Source organism: Nelumbo nucifera, chromosome 2 (genome assembly GCF_055504915.1).
Source record: "Nelumbo nucifera cultivar China Antique chromosome 2, China Antique-T2T, whole genome shotgun sequence".
Taxonomy (NCBI): Eukaryota; Viridiplantae; Streptophyta; class Magnoliopsida; order Proteales; family Nelumbonaceae; genus Nelumbo; species Nelumbo nucifera.
Window position 1 is genome coordinate 3,485,643 of NC_142650.1, and position 24,369 is coordinate 3,510,011.

At 38.7% G+C, this 24,369-nt stretch overlaps 1 protein-coding gene across 1 annotated transcript in view; it reads left to right on the plus strand.

Moving 5' to 3' along the window:
* Positions 1–20,750, plus strand: part of LOC104594586 (uncharacterized) — a 62,217-nt gene extending 41,467 nt beyond the window's left edge. The window contains exons 11-18 of the mRNA XM_010254939.2: positions 11,798–11,989; positions 14,435–14,710; positions 15,760–16,386; positions 17,722–18,227; positions 18,632–18,692; positions 18,769–18,837; positions 19,563–20,203; positions 20,336–20,750. Coding sequence (XP_010253241.1) covers positions 11,798–11,989; positions 14,435–14,710; positions 15,760–16,386; positions 17,722–18,227; positions 18,632–18,692; positions 18,769–18,837; positions 19,563–19,649 — 1,818 coding nt within the window. The 3' untranslated portion in view covers positions 19,650–20,203; positions 20,336–20,750. The remainder of the gene's footprint in view (positions 1–11,797; positions 11,990–14,434; positions 14,711–15,759; positions 16,387–17,721; positions 18,228–18,631; positions 18,693–18,768; positions 18,838–19,562; positions 20,204–20,335) is intronic.
* The last annotated feature ends 3,619 nt before the right edge of the window (positions 20,751–24,369 follow it).

The following is a 24,369-nucleotide window of genomic DNA, read 5'->3' on the forward strand; positions in this document are numbered from 1 at the left end:
AGATAGTTTCTTAAAGTAAAATGCATTTCTTTATAATAATACATTAACAAACAATTTAATACCTTCTGATTCAGCTTAACAATCATCTATTCTAGTCTTATGAAGTCAATATCTCAATAACCACGTCTGAGTAAAAATGATGGTAGTCCAAGCCAAAAGAACAGGGTAAAAACTTGATAATATTTACGGACTTCTATTAATTGTCAAGGATTTGTAATATCATGGGCAATAAAGCCAATGGTTCAGATTTTAACTTAGGCTAATTAATTTTTTGAAGTACCTTGCTTAACCATCTTAAAGACCAAGCACCTATGAATCCCATCACATCAGCTGTGAAACACATTTTAACTCCAAACTAAGAAAGCCAGTTTGGATGGTACATTTCTTATCCAAATCCTATTACTTGGGAAGAAAAAGATGCCCTCCCTTGTCAAACTGTTAAAAAAAGGATTTAACACACAATTTGCCTGATATCTCAAATAGCCACTTTCTTTTGTCTTCCTCAACACCAATCGTCCTTGAGTCATACAAAATCTGTAACAAATTGATCAAGGAAGTCACCTCCCAGTCATTTAGGTTCCTCCTTAGTTGAACGTTTCATACACAACTCCCATTCTGCTTCTCCATACAATCAGCTGCTATTGCTTTCTTAGTCACAACAATCTCAAAAAAGATCAGGATACAAGACCTTTAGGGGCAATCACTGCACCAGTGATCCTTCCAAACAAAGAACCCTTTGTCCATTACCCACTTCATATTTGATACCCTTCATAAACTGAGGATTGATTCTTTGAACTGCCTTCCATATTGAACATCCATAAAGGACCTTCCATCTTGTGTCTCCTGATCTCTGCTACTGGATCCATACTCGGAAACAATTAATCTTCTCCACAGACTCTCCGGTAGCTCATTAAACCTCCACATCTACCTCTCTAACAGGGCAGTATTAACTTCCTTTAATGGTCTGATCCCTAGGCCCCCTTTTGTTCTGGATTTGCAAATTGTCTTTCAATTCACCAAATGACATTTTGCTTCCCCCTTCCACCCCCTCCACAAAAAATCTCGCATCTTCTTTTCTAACACAGCAGCCATTCTTGCCAGGATTGGGAACAAAACATGTAGTAAACAGGAAGAGAAGACAAACACTTTTGATTAGAGGGATTTCACCCCCTTCGATAAGTATTTGGTCTTCCAAGAGGCCAACTTTTTATCAACTTTTTCAATGATAGACTCCCAAATGGTTTTGGATGTACAATTATCCCCCAGTGGCATACCTGAGTATTTGGTTGGGAGTTTACCAACTCTGCATCCCCAATCATTTGCCCAGGCCTGCTCAGATTTGCAACTTCTCCAACAGCCATTATTTTACTCTTAAGAATGATAATATGCAAACCAGTTACCACCTTGAACCATCTCAATATAGCCTTAACGTTCCAAAATTGCTCCTAAGTACCATCGCAGAAAAAAAGTATCATCTGCAAATTGCAGAAGAGCTATCTCTACTTCCCCACTGTCTACTTTGAAAACTTCCATCAGCCCTTGCAGATGAGCTCTCTCTACAAGTCTGAAAAGGGCTTCATTCACACAAATAAATAAGATGGGGATCGAAGGTCCCCTTGTCTTAAGCTCCTTGGACTAGCCAATCAAAGGGTCCATCCTTATTGTGGATGCTATATGCTAGAGAGAAACTTGGTTGGAATTATAAGGAGGTTGGTGGCTTGGACCAATGGCTGAAAGGAGGGGAGTTCAGTGTGAAGAGCAGGAACCTAACAACCTACATAGAAACAGCCTTAGAGGGTAACTCAATGAGGAAGCATCATTTTTTAAAATGTCTAATTGGAAAATTCAACTGGTATCATCCTTTTTCTTTCATGGAGATCAAGCAAAAGCTATAGAAGCTAGGGGGTTTGTGGTCACTTTGGAAGCTCAAATACCACCCAGCAGTTTCATCTTGTTCTATTTACAGTTGGAATAGGAGGTGGGTAGTCTTGAGAGAATTTTATCAAGGGATTATGGTGAAGGGTTGCAAACTATGGATTGTGACATGGCATCAAGGGATCAGATGTGTCATGGAGAACCATGTGTTTTCGAAAACCATTAGGATTAGGCTTTTTGGTCTCCCTGTGCATCTGTGGGGGGAGACAACACTCAACCATCAATGATCTGTATGGCAGATTCCTCAAAATTGGTGACTTGACCTTTGAATAGAACTATGAATTGGTGAGAATTGTGGTATGATGGAGAGGTGGCATACTGGTATAGGCAAGCATTATCTCAGAGGAGATCCTCTATGTATAATTGTCTAGATTCAATTTCTCCCAAGTGTCTTGCTCATGTCTGAGAACATCAAATCTTTGGCACCAATCCTGTAGGTGTTGGAGATGACAGTTTGTTGTGTATACCAAATTGGAATAAGTTTAGGGCAACTCTGGCAGAAGTAGAGATCAACCTGAATTCTCAATGAGGTCATGATCGTGAACTTAGAAAAAGGATAATAGGGCTATTTGGGGGACAGTGGCACCCTCAAAAGTCAAGTTTTTATATGGGTGGTAGCTTTAGAGGAGTGTTTCTCCAAAGAGATGTTGGTGAAGAAAGGTTTTAACTGTAGTGATCTGAGGTGCAGCTTCTGCGGTGTGAATACAGAATCAATCAACCATCTGTTTTTACATTGCAATGTTGTCTCGAAAATCTGGAACCACTTCTTAAGTAGTCTGAGGTTAAGTTGGTGTATGCCTGCCTCAGTAAAAGCTTGCCTGGAGGCTTGGAAGATCCAAGGGATGACTAAAAAAGGAAAGATTTGCTGGTCTTCTATTTCCCTTAGCAATTATGTGGGCAGTATGGACAGAAAGGAATAGCAGGGTTTTTTATCTCAAATCCTCTACTCAAGCAGATGCCATCAATATGGCTTTAGGTTTTGTTAGAAATTGATTGTCTATTCTTACTGACTTTAAAGAGGTTACTTCTGATTGTAATTTTTTGAGGGTGACCTTTTGTTTGAGGTTATTCTGGCTTATTTTGTACAGCTTCTCATTGTACAAAGGACCTTTACATTAATACAACTATACTTTACCTTCACTCAAAAAAAAAAAAGATAATAGGGTTTATAGGAAGGAAATAGGATTAAGTTACATCTTTGATGAAGCTATGAGTCTGGCCTAGAGGATGGTGGGGGAAGAATCTAGAACAATGCAAGAGCCATATTGGTGACCACCAGTCTATGGCTAATCAACCCGATCAGAGCTCAGCTGATCATGTGGAGGGGCAATATCTAACAAGGATAGTTGGATCTGTCCACTTCAGGAAATGGTGTGGCAGCAAGGTAACCGTCTCTTGAAGAAAAGTTTCAAGTTCAAACCAGCAGGAATACTTGAATACTTCCAAGGAAGTTTCTAGAGAAGCCTTTTGTACTCGGGAAAGTGCTAGGGAATGTCTGGCAGGTACAGGGGAGGCAATGGATTGAACTGGCCTCAAGGAGTTGAATGGGGCTAACCAAGGAGCCAATCTGTTGGGTTGTGGAGTTGAGGTACTAAATGCCTTCAAGTGTTGAAATAATGCCCAGTTGCAACCTCAAAACTAGGTCTATCCAATCAATATATCCACTTAAGCTCAAATGTAGGAGGGTTGGGGGACAAAGGAGATAAAAATGAGTGTGGAGAATCATCAACAAAGGCTAGAAGAGGAAATCGGCAAAACCTACTCATTATTCACACAAGAAGCAATAGAAACATTTTAGGTGATAATTTTTTTTTTGATGAGTAATAGTAAATTTTATTAATTCAAGAACTGATTTAGAGTTGTGAATTCATACAACATCCCAGGGAGAGGCACGGGCTGCAGCCCCTCCTTGAATCTTACAAGTAAACTAGGAAAGAAATACAAGAATCACAGCTGAGCCCAAAACAATTCTTCCCTATTTACCCCTTGCTTGGCTAACACATCGGACAAAGTATTTGCTGATCTCCCCACCCACTGTAAAGAGACCAACATATTCCTTGTCAACCAACTGATTTTCTTCACTTCGTTCTTGTAGCACCATATAGCATCTTCAGGATTTTTCAACCAGCCCACCACCACCTTGGAATCCCCTTCAATTATTAGATGTTGTACCCCCAGCTGGTTTGCAAATTGCACCCCTTGTACAACAGCTAATAGCTCTGCCCTGATAAAGTCTCCAACTCCTAAGGGACCCGAGTAGAGCAACACAGTCTCTCCATTCTCATTTCTCAAAACACCCCATATTCCGGATAATCCTGGATTACCCATGCTACTTCCATCAAAGTTCAACTTCAATGAGCCTTCAAATGGAAGAGACCAGCTTGTAATTAACTTGTCCTTTAAGGGTGAACATCTCGCTACTGCTGACCAATTTCTCCATAGGTCATTAAAAGAGAATTGATGAAAGATTTCCAAAGTCTTCAGCCAAAGTATTGCCCTATGCAACACACAGTCTTTCAATTCCTGACTGTTCCTTTCCTTTTCTTGAAAAATTCTAATATTCCTCTCTTCCCAAAGAGTCCAAATCAGGGCAGCACGAGCACATCTCCACATAAGTCTCCCTCTTTTTGTAGGCCAGGAGAAAGTAGAATGGTTAAAGATCATGCAAACTTCTATTGGTAGGCTCCAACTATTCCCAAACAACGAAAGTAGCCAAGCCCAAAGGTCTTCATAAAAAGGACAAGATATTAATAGATGGTAACAATCCTCCCCGTGAGCTCTGTAGAGGATACACCAATTGGGAGAAATACAGAGGAAAGATCTTCTCTTTTGTAGGTTATCTAGAGTGTTTACTTTCCCATAGAATACTTCCCAACAAAATGCCATAATCTTTGGGGGAACTGGCCTACACCAAATTTCCTTTGACGGAAAGCGTTGTTGAGCAGAAAGCTGAGAGATGGACTTGAAATAAGAAGCACAAGTAAAGGTTCCTTTGGGTCTAGGAGCACACACCCTTTTATCTGACTTGGAGGGATCCAAGCAAACCTGATTAAGGCAACATAGCAAGTCAGAGAGAGATTCAATTTCATCATCCCTTAGTCCCCTACGAAACCCAAAATCCCAATTAGAAGCCAAGGGTGTTCCCAATGGTGAGACAAATTTTGAGACCACCTCTTTTTTATACAAAGAAAACAGAAAATAACGAAGGGAAAAGGTCCTTTAAAGGGGTGTTTCCTACCTAGATATTCTCCCAAAAGCGAACAACCTTGCTAGAACAAACTTCATACCTAATAAAATTGAGAAATTGAGGAAGGGTGTTGTGAATGGCCTCCCAAGGTGCTGCTAGGTTAGCTTGCCTTGATACACCAGCATCCCATCCATTCTCTAAACTCCCATGAATGCTTCCCACCACCTCATGCCACAACCTCTCACTTTCCAATGGCCATCGCCACAACCATTTCTCTAACAGAGCTTGATTTTTTTCAATCACCCTCCCAAGTCCCAAACCCCCCTCTTCTTTACTTCTACAAACAATTTCCCATTTAACCAAATGGTCCTTTTTTTCTTGTCCCGGCTTCCATAGGAAGTCTCTCATCAACTTCTCCAGCTTCCTAGCTTCCCTAGCTGGTATCCTAAAAACAGACAGAAAGTAAGTAGGTAAGTTAGCCAAGCCAAAGTAGCTTTTATTAAGGTGATTCTCCCTCCTAAAGAGATATAATTCTTCTTCCACGAAGCTAATCTGTTTTCAAACTTTTCTAGCATTGGGGTCCAAAATCTACTCTCCCTAGGATTTGCTCCTAATTGAAGCCCCAAGTAGGTTATAGGCCAAGAAGAGATGGAACACTCAAGACACTCCGCAATAACCTCAATCTCCCCAACCTCCAAGTTTATACCCGCTATGCAACTCTTCTCCAAATTTATTTTCAGATTAGAAACCCTTTCAAATCCTTTGATTAGTTCCTTTAGGCTTGCTACCTTCTCGCTCAAACCTCCTTCACAAAAGATCATTAGGTCATCTACAAACTAAAGGTGGGTGACTGGGATTTGGTGTCTCCCTATTCTCCAACCCCTAATGGCATCTTCTCTATCGGCCTTAGTAATGATCCTACTAATCACATCAGCTACTAAGGTAAAAAGGAAGGGTGAGAGTGGATCCCCTTGCCTAACACCCCTGCAAGCTGGAAAAAAATCCCTCACCACACCATTTACCAGAATAGAGTAGTGACAGGTATTGATACACCCAAATATCCAGCTACACCACTTGTCCCCAAATCCACAATTTCTCATCACATCTAATAAAAACTCCTAGTCCACCAAGTCATAGGCCTTTTCAAGATCCAATTTACAAACAAAACCTCTTTGCCTAGACCTTTTCATTTCCTCCACACACTCGTTCGTAATTAGGATCCGATCTGTTATTTGTCGCCCTTGAATGAAAGCCCCCTGAGTTTCACTAGTGATAAAAGGGAGAACTGTTTTGATCCTCAAAGAAAGCACTTGAGCCAGAATTTTATAGATGCTTGTCACCAGACTAATAGGCCTATAATCTTTGGGGTGGTTGGCATCAATCTTCTTAGGGATCAAGGCCAAAAAAGTGGCATTGATTCCAGGGCTTATTACATGATTGTCTGCAAATTCCTTAAAGACTTCAACTAAATCCTCTTTTAGCACCTCCCAACAATCTTGTTAAAAATCCATTGTAAAGCCATCTGGACCTGGAGCCTTGGATCTATCCATTAGAAAGACAACTTGCTTAATCTCTTCTTCCTCGAAATTTCTTTCCAACCACCTTGCCATTTCATCCTTAATTCTTGGCCATTCCAGCCCTCCCACGACTGCTCTCTCACTCAAAGGTCTTCTATAGATCGATTTAAAGTGGTCCACAAATTTTCTGGCTATGTCATCCTGGTTGGTAGTCACCCCCTCTTCTATCTGTAGCTTGGTCACAAAATTCTTTCTTCATCTCCCATTGGCCAAGTCATGGAAAAATCTAGTGTACCCATTGCCTTCCTTAATCCACTTGTGTCTAGACTTTGTCTCCAACTGATTTCTTCCCTCAATAACACCTCTCCCAAATCCTTTTTCAATTGTCTCCTTAACACTATGTCATCCTTGGCCAAATCATTTTAGGTGATAAATTTAATGCATACAATGATACGTATACCCATTCAGTGAATGGTCTTGTCATGGCATCCTTGTGTGAATCCACTCAAATAATTGCTACATCAAGGTTAATACCCAAGTAGGTAATTTCAGATTGTATTGTGTTGGACAAGGATGATGTTCCCTTCAAGTGACCTTTCTCAAGGAGCTCTGATGGCAGTGGGTGGGGCTAAAACCAAGTATTTACAGTCATTGTATCCACTTAAGCTTAAATGCAGGAGGGTTGGGGCACGTAACATCTACAGAGGCTATGTTACAGTCCTAAGTGTTAAAGGGCTTGGCTAGATGCATTCCAACAGTCTTATGGCTTTTCACGCATTGGTTAAGCATGTAACAAATGGTATCAGAGCCTACCACTATGTCTCAAGTTAGAATCATGTAGAGGGCTACTTTAGCAGAGTGAAAACTGCCATGGGAAGGGCTGAAGAAGGAGCTAGAAGCGATTTAAGATGTGAAGGAATCCCTTAGAACAATGAGTGGACAAGAAAGAGACTTCAGATGGAGGCTAGAGGAGTTAGAAGAGATCCTCTTGCGTGAAGAAATTTCTTGGTGTCAAAAATCTAGACACAAATGGATTAAGGAAGGTGATGGAAATACTGAATTCTTCCATGAATTAGTCAATGGGAGGAGGAAAATTTTGGTGATCAAACTTGAAGTGGATGGATTGGAATTGGACTCCTTGAGAGGAGATAGCGAACTGCTTTGTAAATCATTTCAAATCTATTCTAAGGAAGCCACTAGGAAGTAGATTGGAGTTGGCTGGTTTGGAGTGGCTGAACATCTCTGAAGAGGACAAAGTTTGGTTGAAAGGAATTTTGAGGAGGAAATCCGGCAATTAGTGTTTACTATGGATAGATCTAAAGCATCGGGGCCGGATGTGTTTACTTATGGCTTTCTTTTAGGATTGTTGGAAAATCAAAGATGATTTGTTTGAGGTCTTTAGAGAGTTTGAAGAAAATTTTGTCATTAGTCGCGGAATCAATGCAACTTTCATAGCATTGGTTCCAAAGATGAAAGAGGCCATACATCCTAAAGATTTTAGACCAATCAATCTACTCACAAGTATCTACAAGATCTTGGCTAAGGTCTTTGTTCTTGAGGATCAAAAATGTGTTTCCCTCTCTCATTAGTCAAGCTCAAGGTGCGTTCATTCATGGAAGACAAATAATTGATCAGATCTTAATAGCAAATGCGTGTGTTGAGGAGATGACTGATGAGAAGATTGAGAACTCAAGGTTTTGTATGCTAATTGGATCTTAAAAAGGCCTATGATTTGGTAGATTGGAGCTTTTTATTAGAGGTGCTTCGGAAGTGTGGTTTTGGAGACAAATGGCACAAATGGATAAATAGATGCCTCTCTTCTTGCCATTATTCAGTTTTAGTCAATGGGGGAGTAAATGATTTCTTCCTAGCCTATAGGGGCTTAAGACAAGGAGATCCGCTTTCCCCTTTCTTATTCACACTGACCGCCGATGTGTTTAATAGGCTGTTATCAGAAGGGGATAGGGCTGGATCAATAAGAGGTTGGAGAATAGGAAGAAACCAAATCTCCGTTACTCACTTTTAGTTTGTAGATGGCATTATAATTTTTTTTCTTGAAGGATTTGAAGTGGTGAGAGTGCAGAATTTGAAGAACCTAATATCATTCTTTGAGAGTCCTTCCAACTCAAAGGGAGCTGGAGTTTATTGCTGCGTGCTTAGAGTGTTCCATTTCTGAGTGGCCCTTGACCTACTTAGGAGTTAGGACTTCTCCTAGGTGCTAACCCAAAGGAGAGTCGTTTCTAGGACCCTATGGTGGAAAAGTTTGAAACAAGGTTACTGGCTTAGAAAAAGAATTACATCTCGTTAGGAGGGAAAGAGTCACCTTAATCAAAGCTACTCTCGCTAATCTCCCTATTTACTTTCTATCCGTTTTGAGGATACCCTCTAGGGTATACAAGAGGTTAGAAAATCTGATGAGGGACTTCTTATGGGAGCCAGGAGAAGAGAAAAAGGATCACTTGACCAGATGGGAGGTAGTTAGCCGTTGTAAGGAAGAAGGGGGATTAGGACTAGGGAACATAGTTAACAAAAATGAAGCTCTTTTAGGCAAGTGTCTCTGGAGGTGGCCTGTGAAAAGAGAGAGGCTTTGGCATGAAGTGGTGGCTAGTATCCATGGCTGTTTTGAAACTGGATGGGATGTTGGAGTATCTCAACGGGCTCGACTCACTATTCCTTGGAAGGCAATTTCTAGCATTCTCCCTAAATTCTTCAAGTTTGTAAGGTATGATGCTTGCTCAAGTATGTTATTTTTTGGGAAGATGTTTGGGTGGCTAATCAACCTTTAAAAAATCTTTTTCCCTCCCTTTATTCTATCTCCCTCTTTAAGAAGGAGCTTGTTTCAAGGTTTTTTCACCCCCCTGCCTGGGATCTTAGGTTTTGTAGAGGCCTAAGTGATGAGGGATCTGCTTGTGTCTCTGAGCTTTTATTATTGTTGGATTCTGCTTGCTTGGACACCCTCAACCCAAATAAAAGAATTTGGACCTTGGTGTCAAATGGCTCTTTTACTTGTGCTTCCTTTTGAAGTCCCCCCCTGCCTTTGGTTGGGAGATTTATAATGGTAAGATTAATACTTTGGATAACCTGCAAAAGAGAGACCTTATATGTGTTTTTCCCCAAACTGGTGCACAATGTGTAAAGTGCAGAATGAGGATTGTTACCATTTGCTACTATCTTGCTCCTTTGCTGCAAGTATTTGGACTTGGGCTTTTTCTTTATTTGGGCACAGGTGCAAGTAAAAATGCTCTTTGATCTGTCAACTTTTTGGTGGCCAACGAATTGAGGAAAACTGATGTTGAAATGTATAAGAGCAGCTGCGGTATGGACTATTTGGGAAGAATGGAATGCCAGGATATTCTAAGGAAAGGAAAGGGGCCCTAAGGAAGTTAAGGAGAGTATATTAACAAGGACCATCTTTTGGCTAAAGACTTCTGATTTGTTTGTGGTTTATTCCTGTGGTGATATTCCGAGGGGTTGGGTAATGGTGGCATCTGTAGTCTCTAAGAGGATTAGGACACAAGTAAGGTGGACAGTTCCTCCAGAAGGGGTTGTAAAACTGAACTTTGATGGTAGCAGCCAAGGCAACCCAGGGCCCTCGCGCATTGTAGGGGTTTTGAGGGACAAGGACAGCAACATTATCTCTTTATTCTCAGGTCCAGTGGGAGTTGGAGACTCAACAAGGGATGAAATGCTTGCAGTTGTACAAGGCCTACAAATTGCTAACCAACTTGGGGTGCTGAAGACTTCAAGGTGGTAGTGGGTTGGCTGCTGAATCCGATCAGTGTTTTTTGGGGCTACAGAGATCTCCTGAAAAAAGTAAAATGGTTCACAAGGAATATGTCAGTCAACTTCCAGTGGATTAGCAGATCAGCAAATGTTTTGGCAGACTCTCTGGAAAAACAAGGGGTTTCTTGGGCTAATCTATAGTTCTGTCCTGTTTTTCGTCTGTACTCACCGTAAAGGGGAGGTACCATCTCGTGCCTCCTCCAAGGATGATTGTACTCTCTTTTGTTTCTCTTTAATAAAATTACTAATTCATTCATCAAAAAGAAACTGTCATGGAAAGGGCTACCTGGAGCAGAGTGAAAGCCAGCAAAGGGAAAGGGCTACCTGCCTCTAGGAGTGTTCATGGTCTAGTTTGGTCTTGTTTGGAGAAAATCTCAGACCAAACCAGAAAATTATAGTCTGAGAAATTCTCAGACCAGACCAAACTGTTGTAGCATAGAGACCAGACCGTTTTATTATGGTCTAATCTGGTTTCTAATATGGCTTGGGGCATTCTATTGGGATTGACCCAATTAGAAATCCCAAATAACATTCATACCTGCATAAATAACAAATATAATTCAAATATTATATTGAAATGTTAACAAGTGCCACTAAATTGAACTGTTAATTGAGTCTCAAATCTTATTAGATTTACTTAAAAAAGAGTCGTGTAATATATTTAAATGTTATAATCTGGTCTGATTTCTGAAATTCAGAAAACTGGACTGAAACTGTAAACTGAAATTTTAAAATCTCACCTAGCTGCTAGAGTGAGAGCTTCCAAGATGTCATCTATGGGAGCGTGGTGGTATGTTATGGTCCTAAATGTTAATAGGCTTGGCTTGACGTGTTCCAACAGTCTTAAGGCTTTTGGCATATTGGTCAAGTATGCAACCTTGCTAAAATCCAGACTGTTTTCAATGGCTAATTTGGGTTGATAATAGGTTGAATGTTTTTGGAAAAGATTAAAAACCAAAATTTAAAAACCAGATTGCATACCACCTCCTGAGTCTGATGGTCAGACTGTCTGGTCCGGTCTGGTCAAGACTAATAACACCGGAATCAACATAAGTAATAGGCAAATAGGTGTGATAGGTCCTATATAATAATGCCATTGCCAATATTGTACAACTTAGTGCTTAGTTTTTCTCCATGTAATGTACTATCTGGTGCAAAGTATCAGCTTTTGCATGGCTTGTCTATTATTTGTGACTTTGTGAGTTGTTACAAAAGATCCAGGCTCTGTCTATAGATCTTCTAATCTTCATCTATCCTCCTTTCAACAGATTATGATCCTATTATCTTTCTAGATCTTCCTGTTCTACTTATCTCACTTTTCTGTATTATCTATCCTTTGAAGTTTGATGCCTTTTTCTTTTTGCATTATTTGCAGGTTGTTAAGATGCTTTTGGAGATTAGCAGAGAGCACTCTTGGGCAGAAGTAGTTCATTGCAAACTTATTTGCATGTTAACAAACATGTTCTATCAAATTCCTGATGGCTCTGCAAAATCTATTTCAAATCCTCCTATATTTCTTGTTGAACAGGTTGATCTACTTGGAGGAATTGAGTTTATTTGCCTTGAGGTATGTACCATTTATTGTGTTTGTATGCAGAATTATCTGAACCCATCTACTGCACAGGAAATCTGCAAGGAGTCACCTTTGTTTCACTCAAAGTTAAAATTTGTATTTGGTAGTTAGATTAGGAGATTTGGATATAGCAAAAAATTTTATTACAAGTTTATGGTAATAAAGTTTACTTATGTTTATACTTGCATACTATCTCTGCTGAAATGCTATAAGTTATTCAATGACAACTCTTGTTGAGCTACTGGCTTTTTTAGGGTGTCTACAACCTCTTGTTCATCATCTTGAATAAATAAATTAACAATCAAAATAAGGATAATCTTTTCTTTAGGGGCTCAGAGGTGCAGAAGCTACCAACCCTTTTCCAGTTTCCACATACCTCCACAAAATTCCATGAGACATTTGTAAGGGTCCACAGCCTACTCCATATTTTTCTGCCTTTGGCCCAGCAGGGCTAATTTATTTTACTTTTTGAAGAGCCATAGAGAATTGGAAAAGATTTATTACATGGGCTGGTTGTACAATTCAGCAAACATACCAGTTCCAACTAGATTTAGTTAGGACTTGTCTTGATTTTATTTTATTCTAGTCTCAAGTTTTGCTTTTAACTCTTATTAAGTGGACACATAAGATGATAGGATAATGTTGGAATTATTTTCATGGGAAATGCCTTTACATGTTTGTAAAGCTAGGTAGCTGGCCAAATTTTTTGATTATGTACAGATTAGGATATTATTCAGTTGCTTCAAGATAGCTAATCACTAGTGTTTAGGAAACCTCATTATATGAAAAGAAATGTAATCAGAATTTGGTTATTTCTAATGGAATGATGTTAAAATGTTTGTTTTTTTCTTGTAGGTGGTCAGGCCATATGGCTACTAATAAAGGCCATTACCCAATATTGATCTCAGCTATAGGGGTCGGGGGGGGGGGGGGTGTTCTTGGGAGGGGGTGTACTGGATATGGACCTAACCTTTTTATCGAAGAAAGAAAAGAACAAATTATAAACAAGGCCACCTACAAATATCAAAGAGTACAATGAGGACCCAATTACAAAATCCCTTACATTCCCAGCAGAGCAAATAAAGGCCCCCAACTTCAGCATTGAAAAATAAACCCCCCAAAGCAATTACCCATAGCATCCCAAATCAAAAGGAAAAAACTCCAGTGATCACACAAAAACTTTTTAAGCCCTCCCAAGTACAGCTTTGGACCCTCCCCAGCCTAGACACCTGGACACCATTCTAAGCCTAAATGCCAGCTTCCCCAGTGGATTGAATCAGAATATCTTTGCTCCTCTTGCTAGGTCTTCAGTCCTCCTGTCTTCTTTACCTTCCTGCTAGGTCCAAGCCTGAAAAATCTTCCTGATCCATGTTTTGCATATTGTTTTGAGTCAAACACCCTGATCCATGTCACTATTAGGTTCATGTGAAATTATGTTTATTTATTACAAGTAAAGATTAATGAATTGATTGAACTAGGGTTTCAGCTTCATAGACTAAACCTCGCAATTACTAAGGAATTTGCAAACCTGGAAGTTGAAGAGAACTCCAAGTAATGATAAGGGTGGATGATGAGGAGCTCTCTACTCTTTGGCTCCTTTCAATGCCATTGGAGAGGCAAAATTACAGAAATCTAGGCTAAATACCTCATTAGCTAGATTCACAGGTCAGCAAAGTCAGTGGGTGACTCTTTGCCAGAGAGGGGCTTGAGACAAGGATACCTCTCATTCTAGTCATGGAGATCCTAAGTAGTTTTTGCCTTTCTGGAGGAGAGCAGATGATTGAAGCCCTTTCAAAGGTTTTGGAGTTGGGGAGAAAATAAGGTTATCTCACACCTTCAATTTGCTTGGTCTAAAAACTCCTAAATAGCTTTAATCTCATAATTATACATAGACTTCAACTTACAGTGCAGTAATGCACTTAAGCAACTTCCTGTGTATGGATTATGGAGTTCTGAACCTTGTACATTATTTGCATGAATTTCCAGCAGAAAATTATTTTTGACTGTTTCCTACCAATAGAAATATTCCAAAGCAAATGATGCTTGGATTTTGGAACCCAAATGTGGAAATAAGTATCATTGTTGCATGTTGCGTGTTTTATAATATTTGTATGAACTTGAATATGTCCTGTTTTGTATCTTACATCACTCTCCTGTTGTCTTATGTACATTAATACAAGCAATGCATGTTATGAAAAAGAAAATGGTGAACCATAAAGAAAATTCTCCTTTATGTAGTCTTGGAGATATTCTAATTTTCTTTCTGGAGTTTCATTTATTAAAGCCTTTTATCATGCAAGTACTGATGGAAAATGTGGGAATTGGACCTGAAACTCCTACTGTCATTCGTCTGGTTCTACTTTTAAGTTGTGATTTTTATTGTGGTTCATCTAGAACCAAGTGTTTATATTATACCATTTATTTTTCTTTCTTGTGCAGTATTCCCGGGCAAATTCAAGAGAAGAAAAGAGAAATCTATTTCTTGTTCTGGTTGACTATGTTCTATACCAAATAAATGAGGCGTGCTTATCTTCTGGAGTTTCTGAGTACTCCTTTGATGAGATTCAACCCCTTGCTACAATGCTCACTCTTGCAGATGCACCTGAAGCCTTTTATATTGCTGTTAAACATGGGGTAGAAGGAATTGGAGAGATATTGAGAAGATCAGTTGTTGCAGCTTTGTCTAGATATCCGAACAATGAACGACTAAATATGGTAATGTATCACATAGATGTAATTTTTTCTGGGTGAAATATAAACAATAGGGAGTTTCAAGGCATGGGAAATATGACATTGATGTTCTAATAATAACCACCATGACCTTAAATTTACAACGGAATTCACTATTCACCTGAGCTGTGGACAAAGTCCTTGCCAATCCAAGTCAGCACATCTACAGTTTCTAATTCATTTTCTATGGATGCAAAAGTCTTGTAATGTATGGCATCACCAATCATAGGATATGTGCAATATTAATAGTCTAGCCCCTCACCAATCCACACCCACACACTGACCTGATGTGCCTTGGATTTCCCAATTTGGCAATGCCATGCTACAGGAGCAAGAGAGCTGATGAGCAAATTGGCACATGATGAAGAGCTCCTTAGTTCACCATTAGTGGATTAGGTGGTGCCTAGAAAAATCCCGTAGCCAAGATCTGTGGAAGCATAAAACTTGCTGCTTTCCTAAAATATGTTCCTATCATACTTTGTCACCTATCCTTTTACCATGTTTTATTTTGATAATAACAAAGAGGTTATGAACTTGAACTGTCTGTCTGCATGTGACTTTGGGCCAGCTGCTCGGGAGGGGGCGAGAGAGATTTTCTCCACTAGTATTATCTACTTTTAGCTTTTTTCTTGATGTGTCTTGCCATCTGGAGGGCCCTTTAGTTTACAAGTTTATTTTATCTACTTAAACCCAAATTGGCAAAGGAAATACCGATTTGTTTCCCAAGAGATGGGAGACATGCTCAATATTGTTTTATTGAACAGTTGTCTTAGATCCTTGTTTACAGAAACCCTCCACTTTAATTGGTCTTCTTACAAGTTTTTTGTTGTGTTCATCTTGTCATCTGAAAGTTGTGTTCTATTATCTGTTGATCAAGTTGTTTAGTTGCAGTATCCGTGATGTCAATTTTTATTAGGCATGCAGTTCCATGCTTTAAACTAGCTAGATATTCTTTTGAGGAAATTCTCTTTCTTTTTCTTTTACTTGTCTCTCTTAAAATTTTCTGGCCTCTGAAGTGCATTTTGTATTTGTAGCTCTTGGAGAAGATTACAAGCAAATTGGATACTATTATAAGTTCATTTTCCCGTTTAGATGAAGAATTCTCACATATGGTGCGGATAACAAAATCTTACAAATCTTTGGAAAGTATGGGCAATGGAGTTTTAGAAAGTGATGTTACCATGAAAATTAAACTCTCATGGGCAACGCTACATTCTCTTCTTCACTCGGAAAGATCTACTTATCGACAGAATGGATATATTTGGTTAGTCGAATTGCTTCTTGCAGAAATTAGTGAGGAAAGGAATACAAGCATATGGTCAAATATCAAGAATTTGCAACAACAAATTGGGCTTGCCGGTAGTCACGATTCTTCAGTTGGTTCTGAAGTTCCTTTATCAACGTGGGTTATGTGTAGACTTCTGAAATCAAAGCACAACTTCATCAGATGGGGCTTCCTTTTTGTCCTTGAAAAGCTTCTTATGCGGTGCAAACTTTTGTTAGATGAGAAAGAGCTTCAACATTCAGGCAGTGGTGAAATTCTGAGGTTTGATCAGAGTGACAGTCGTCTGGAAAAAGCAAACGCAGTGATAGATATAATGAGCAGTGGTTTGTCCTTGGTAGCTCAAATGAATGAAACAGATCGAATCAATATTCTGAAGGTATCCTTCCAATTTCCGATGACTGCATTATTCCAATTTGCTATTGGCTTGGTGACCTTTCTCTATTTTGATTATTATGTACCATTTGAAAACAGTAAGACCATTAAAAAATCTGAAAATAATTTCATGTATATTGTTACTGTTATCAAGAAAAGGGGTGGTAGTTTGGGCACATCCCATTTTTGAAAACTAGACTAGAGTTTTTTATGGGGACCCCCCCCCAAAAAAAAAAAAAGAGAGGTGTTGTTTTGTGCTTTTAATTACAGATTTTCCCCCTTCTCAAGAATGTGATTACATGACATTTTTGAGAAGTTATAGTTACATTTTCCTCGTGGGATAAAAGGAATAGAATTGGCAGTTCTATTTGTTGATATAGGATAGTCTCCACTGATTTGTTTTCCACATTCAGCTAATACCTTGACTGTCATGCAAGAAGTGGGGTAACTAGACAGGACAATGTGTGGGGGGCCCCTGAACTTTAAGGCCATTGTCCTGTCCATAATAGATGAGTTAACTTTTCTTGTGTACCCTCACAATAGGACAGGATAAATCTTCCACAAGATGTGTCACTGAATTTTCAGAGAGATGGATGGACATAATTGCATCATCTCATGAGACCACAATTTCTCCAATGCTTCAAGTTCTAGGTTGTACTAATGGATCTGGGAGATCTTTCACATCAGAAAGTAGAGTGAGCAGAATGTCCTATGATATTTTCTTATTTATGAAAAATGATTCAGAAGAGAAGCCATTAGTTGGATGGTGAAAGTCATTTGATTAGTAATTTTTTGTCAAAGAAGATAGTAAGTTTGTGTTTGCTGTTGGTAGATTGTAGCCTATTTCCTTTTATTTGCCCTAGAACTTTTACTTCAAGCTGCATGAGTTATGAACTTTTCCCTGTCATTATTATCATGTTTACTATTTCCTGGTGTTGCATGGACATGGTCACAGAAGTTGGAGCCAACACATGTCCAAGAGTGACTCTGCAAGATGAGAAAACATGGACTAACAGACATGTCTATGAAAAATGAAATATTATTGATATTTTTTTGAATTTTAACATTATATACCTGCAAAAGGGGTCTAAGATGTTGCTTCTTACCAAGTGGCGTTTTAGATGAAAAATGGCACTCATCTTGTACATTAGCTGTTTATTATGTCAAACAAACTAGGTGGAAATAGGAAATGTTACATAGAAGTGTCCTTAAGAATCCATGAAGTGTCAGATTCCGATGTATGTCCAACACAAACATTTCATCCATTTAGTAGAGTCCATGCAACACTGGTTTCTATTTCTGCTTCTGACCATCTTTGTTGGTAATTTGCTTCAAACAGATGTGTGACATGCTATTTTCCCAATTATGCCTGAGACTTCTCCCTGCAACTGCAATACCTCTCGGGGATCTCTCACAACTTAGTAAAGATTTTGGACATTCAGATGAAAATGGGAAGCGGGATACAGATCCACATGTCCTTCACCCTGAAAAGAATCGCTTGAGAGAGGAGTTTCCAGAAGTTCATAGCAGAACCGGCCTCAATGACAGTTGTCCTATAAGTTATGATACTGCATCTATGGCAGCACTGCTTCTGCGAGGGCAGGCTATTGTTCCTATGCAACTAGTAGCTCGTGTTCCTACGGCATTGTTCTACTGGCCGCTGATTCAACTTGCTGGTGCAGCCACAGATGATATTGCCCTTGGTATTGCAGTTGGTAGCAAAGGAAGAGGAAATGTGCCTGGTGCCACATCAGACATCAGGGCAGCCCTTCTCTTACTCCTGATTGGGAAATGCACTGCAGATCCTGCTGCTTTTCAAGAAGTTGGAGGGGAGCAGTTCTTCAGGTAGACCTGGATTTCCTTTTTTTTTTTTTTTGGAGCAGTTCTTGCAATACCTCTTGGGGATTTCTCACAACCTTTCAGTCTTAATTGACAGACTTTACAAAAAGCAAACTTTTGTCAAAAAAAAAGCATCATAAGGTTTCCTTAAAAGGTCCTATTTTGTATCATTTGTTGTTATAGTGTATGTCCATGAAGTCCAAAAAAAACAGCAAAATGTGCAATCCTCCACAATCTTTCCTTCCCTACTTAGCCCACTGAGATTCCAGTAATTGACAAAATCTTCCACTGGCTCCAGGTTACCACCCCAAAGACATTTCATCCACTGCCAGAGGATTTCCTTGATTCCCATAAGTAAATTTGCCTCTCTCTTAGGATATTTCCAACATCAGCATTCTTTTGTTTGGCAGGGAACTTTTAGATGACACAGATTCAAGAGTGGCATATTATTCTTCAGCCTTTCTTTTGAAGGTATGCTCTTCTAACCCCTAGTTGTTTATTTAGTTGTCTTCATTTTGTGAACTTACTTATGATGGTAATGTTGCAGAGAATGATGACAGAAGAACCTGAAAACTACCAGCGTATGCTTCAGAGTCTTGTTCTTAAAGCACAGCAGGTGGGATCTGGCTCACTCACTTTTATTGAAACAAGAAGCTATTAGGAGATAAAGTTTCAATTTGTCATCTCTACTCCAGTTAGTGGTGGGAGTATTTGCATAATTTCTGTTTTATTTTGCTTTTTGAGCAAACAAAACCCAGTTTCTTTTGACTTGTCAAAAAAAAGTTCCTTTTGTCACTACATGCGCATAAACCAGAGCAGGAGCTACCATTTCATGAACCCTTAAACCTGTTGAAAAGAAAAGCTTCAAAACTGGTTTCCCTGGTCAAAATCCTCACTCATCATTACCTTTCTGCCTGGCATTTCATGTTGACCATTTTCCTGATGTTTCTTTTTCTTACTACAAAAGAGTGGATAGCCTGTTCTATACCCTTGCATGGGTACTGCTTCAGAAAACTCCAATTAGATATACCTTCTTTTTTATCATTAACAATCAAGAAGATTTTAGTGGTCATAATTAAAGGTAAATGAGAAACCCTACATCCAATATGGATCACCACAGGGAAAACACAAGAAACCAGGACCAACAAATCTAAGAATACTTTTCTCCAATCTTGTGTACCTTGTGTGATTTAAGGTTATCAACAGACTACTAGTACATGAAATGGACATTTGGTTCTGCTAATCATTGTTTTGTAGTATCAGCTTACTAATGTGATTTAATAGATACAGTAAATAGGCCGCTATTAAATGTAACTAACATAATTTGCTTATGCTATCCAGAGCAACAATGAAAAGCTGCTGGAAAATCCGTACCTCCAGATGCGTGGCATACTTCAGTTGTCAAATGACCTTGGAACTGGATTATAAATCTGATGGAACAGGTTATGTTGAAATAGGATCTGTTTGACTGGGAAAGAAACAGAAAAATACCTGCATTACAAAGTTACTTGACATGACATGCAAATGTGATGCCTATGATGTTTCAGACCTCAGTATCCCAATGGAAAAGGCATGCAGAAGGGTGGCTCTATAGAATGGTTTGGAATCTGATGCATCATGCAAGGATTCATATTTGAAGTTTGGGATGCTGGTTCTAATTCTTTTGGCAGTATTTACTGTCATTTCGATTCTGTAATCAGCCTCTGATACCTGTGGATTGTGAGCCAGATTTTGTCATATCTATCAAAAGTCCCTTAAAAATTGTACATGGGCATAACTGATCATGTGGGCTTATGTCTATGGAATCCATGGGAGCAGTAAAATTTAAGGTTTAAGGTAGAGTCTTATCAGTAGAAATGTGACTACCAAAGCACAAGATGTACAGGAAACCCCTCGGAGTAACTTGTTCATTGATTGGTTTAATATTTATTCTGCGGCCAAATGTGGTCTGTGGTTGGGGCGTTGAGCTTTTTTTTCTACAGGTAATCTTCTATAACTCTCTCTTGTTTCTCTTCTAATCATGTATACAAATGGCTACTTAAGAACAAACTTGAAGATGTTTCTTGCAAAACCTGTGGACTTGGCCTTTATTCCTCTTTGTTTATTGTGTCTAGAGACCGAGGTTAATGCAGAGTTTTTGAAGGCATCCTCGGGTAATAAAATCTCTTGAGCATGAAGCATGTTGATTTGCAGCTCTCACCTTGGAAGCAGGGAGAAGAGAGTATAGATCTTGTATTTTTACTAGATAAGAGGGTGCCAACAGTTGATCACCACAAGGGTATCCGAGTCCATTGCCAGGGGAATCAACGAGGTGTACTCTTTTTTTTCCCTTCTATTTTTGTCCTTTGTTTGGTATTTCCTTCGACGGTGTAAATGTGTGATTTTTGTGTTTAGTTCTTCTGTTTCCTCTTCTCATAACCAAACTTTCTTCTTTCTTTATTCTAATGAAATTGCGGTCGTTGTAAAATAGCTGTTGAGAAATTTGCATCACGATAATGGTAATTACAAGTGCTTGATTTTTCAAATAAACTTGTTTGAGTTCTAGTTTTTCTTGGTATCTTTGAGAATATAGAAGCAGACACTGATATTTTGGCTCAGTTTGGAAGGAGTACAAATACAAATATGTACAGTATAAATACATATAAAATAGAAGGTTTTGTACTCTACAAATTGTTATTTGTACTCCTTCCAAACTGAGCCTTTGTTACAAAATTACAATCATGGTTTTATCAAGCTGATAATTGATTATCACCATGTTTTATCAAATGGATAAGCTCAGCACTCGGCACACATTAGTATATTGGAACCTGTATACTGATGTCAAAGCCTTGGTTCTTTTCCACATTTTGAAAGGCCAGAAACAAAGGCATATTGGCTCCTTTGGCTTCAAATAAATCAAATGGTTTACTGGAAAATGCTATTTTAAAGTATTTAGTCGCATGTAACATGTGTGTGGGAGACAAGAATTTTTGAATGGTAAAATAAAGGAATTCCTTATTTTTTTTCCTGATAAAACCAAGAGGGGCTACACAAGATGGGTGGTAGCATGTCTCCACAAATCACAAGAGAAAATCTGAACCTTTTCTGAGTTTCATGGGCAAGCTAATCTGCAGTACGTCTCACCTTTCTCAAAATGCTATTTCTACTCCAGGCAATCCAGACGTTACTCAGTCTTCATGGCGGATTGAACATTTGTTGAAGACTTGAAGGTAAGAGATAACAAGCTTTGAATCGCCCTTGATGATAATGGAGTGGTCCTTGAAGTTCGTCGCCAAGTTGTGAGTTTCTCATGCAGCCCACGTTTCAGCAACGTTGATGGTTGTATTACCAATGTTGTAACCTTTAGCATTAACAATTTTACCAAAATGATTTTCACGATAGCGGCCAAGGGCCATTGAGCAAATACTACCACGAAGGCACAAACAGGAAGCATCAAAATTCAGTTTTATTGTTCCATGTGCCGGGGTTGCCACAAGATTGGCTTCCAAGTCTAAAGTCTAAACAATTTCTGAAAGAGTAATTTATAGCTTCTTGGTTTTCTAGAAAGGAATTTAGAGCCCTTTCAAACACAATTTGAGAAGGGGGGGGGGGGGGGATATGCTATAGAATGAAAACACACCTTTCCTTATTGTGTATTATATGGGTATTATATGATAACTTAAATAATAGATCTATAAACTGAAATTTTACTATACTTTTCCCTAAAAAAGATAAATTGCTGAAAATTTAAAAATTAATCTAAAATTGTATAAGATATTTGAGTTTGGCATCATAACTTATCAATCCCTCCATATTTCAAAGATCAAGGGCCTGCTACTGAATGGGTCCAAATAAAAGTATTTTCAATGAAAAAAAAAAAGCAGTATAATCAGATGATTTGGTATTTAGGGCTGCAAATGAATGAGATCAAATCAGTTCCTTTGTATTTGGATTTGAAACGAATTCATATTGCAATTAGATGTTGAATGGCATTGATAAATAAAACTAAAAATGACCAAAATATTATATATATGCTATATAACGGGTTATTTGCCTTGGTTTCTATGCAGGTAATAACAATTATATCTAAAGAGCATATTTCATATATGGTTAGTACTTATTATTTTGCACACTTACATATACTCTTACGCTAATTAATAAAATAAACTAAAAATGACTGATATTGTATATCATAAAATGAATATATTGAATTTGAATTATCCTTTAATTAGATAGAATTCAAATTTGAATACCCTTTAATTAGTTGGATCGATTCAAATTTGGATAAATGGATATCATTTTCAGTTTTAATTGTACAACTCGGATTGGCCTGAATTAACAGTTTACACTGCTCAGGCTTGTGGTTCGGATTGAGCCTATTGAAATTTGGACAAAACCCCAATCCTAATCCGCTCAAAAGTTGCACCCTAAGTTTTATTTATGATGATTCGGCCATCTGATTTTGCACTTCTTTAAAGGATATTTCAGGTTTAAGAGATTTATCGTATACTACCTAACTCATTGTCGTCATCATCTAATCCTTGTCCAAACTTAGGGTTGCGGCTAAATGAATCCTGTTTATCCGCTGTCTCACTAAACATTTAAAATCAGATGGCTCTACATAATAATGCTGATATTCTTTCGACCAAATGAGGGTTTTTTTTTTCCGGCGACCAGCCTGAACGAGTTTTTTTCTCCGGTGACCAGCTTCCTGAATGAGTTTTTTTTCTCTGGCGACCAACTTGTACACCAGCATTCAGTTTGTTTGCATTTCTCTAGTTTCAATTATGAAAAGGGTAAGGTTGTCAAACGGTAAGCAGCCTGTACTCCAAAGCAACCAGTCCGTACTCTGAAACTGGGTTAATTTGAGGTCCATGTTCTCATACCAAATAGAAGCACCAGAAGGGCCTACAAAATGTTCGTTGAAAGTCTGCAACCAGAAATCCAGCTTTAAGTGAAGAAATTCTTCCTATAGGGACAACGCATGTTGAAAATCTCCTGCACAGGTACCTTTTTCTTTGTGCTATATAACTGAGTGGTTAATCCTTTGGCTCTCTGTTGCAAAATGAAGATCATAGCCTGGAATGCTAGGGCTGCAATAACCCAGACACTGTGCGTTTTCTCAAATGAATTTACAAAACCCAGAATCCAGATATATTGTTTCTCTCGGAAACTAAACTAGATGAAGATAGAAGTGCAGCTCTTGCGAAGCGTTTGAGATACCAAAACTTCATGTCACATGGGGCACATGGAAAGGCAGGGGGTCTTCTTTGTCGTAGACCTCAAGCTCAGTTACCCTCCAAACATCTTTCTCAAATGGTTGAACAGTATTATAGAAGTTCAAACTCGGGGCCCTTATTATACGCGGTCAAGTCATCAGCGAGGAAACCGTAGAGTAAGGGAAAGATTGGATAGGGTATTGGCATCACCAAAATGGTTTTAGTTGTATCCGGAAGCAAATGTTTTAAACAAACACTCCACTCTTTCAGATCATGCTTTGCTGGTTCTGGATACTCAGTTTAAGAAACTTAGGGGTGCCACTCAATTCCATTTCCAGCCTATGCGGGTGGAGGAACAAGAATGTGAATCTGTAATTACAAGAGAATGGGGAATAATTTTAGAGGTTCAACAGCCAGGAGATTGTTATGTAAATTGAAAAATTGTAAAACTAGTCTTAAAGAGTTGGAGGAGAAAATAGCTCAATATGAAGAGAAGAATCCTGATCCAATGAGTGCTACTGAGTTCATTGAGATGCAAAAAGAATATGACAAATGGTTGAAAAGGAAGGAACAAATATGGAGGCTCAAATCAAGAGAAATTTGGTTGAAGGAAGGTGACCAAACACCAAGTATTTCCACCAAATGACAAATTTTCATAGGAGATCAAACTATTATGAGGGGATTAGAGATATGGAGGGAAATTTATTATCTCTAGAGGAAGTGCAAATGGCTTTTAGAAAAATGGCTGAAGCTATTGGAGGCCAAAGATCTCATTTTACTCAATCAAGGATACAAGACATCACAAATCTTGAGATACAGGCTGTTCCTCTACCCACACTAACACAAGCTCATATCATCAAAAGAGGAGGTTTGGAATGTTGTAAAAAACATGAAATCACATTCAGCAGCTTATGTATTAATTCACAATGGTTGCAAGATATTGGCAGCAG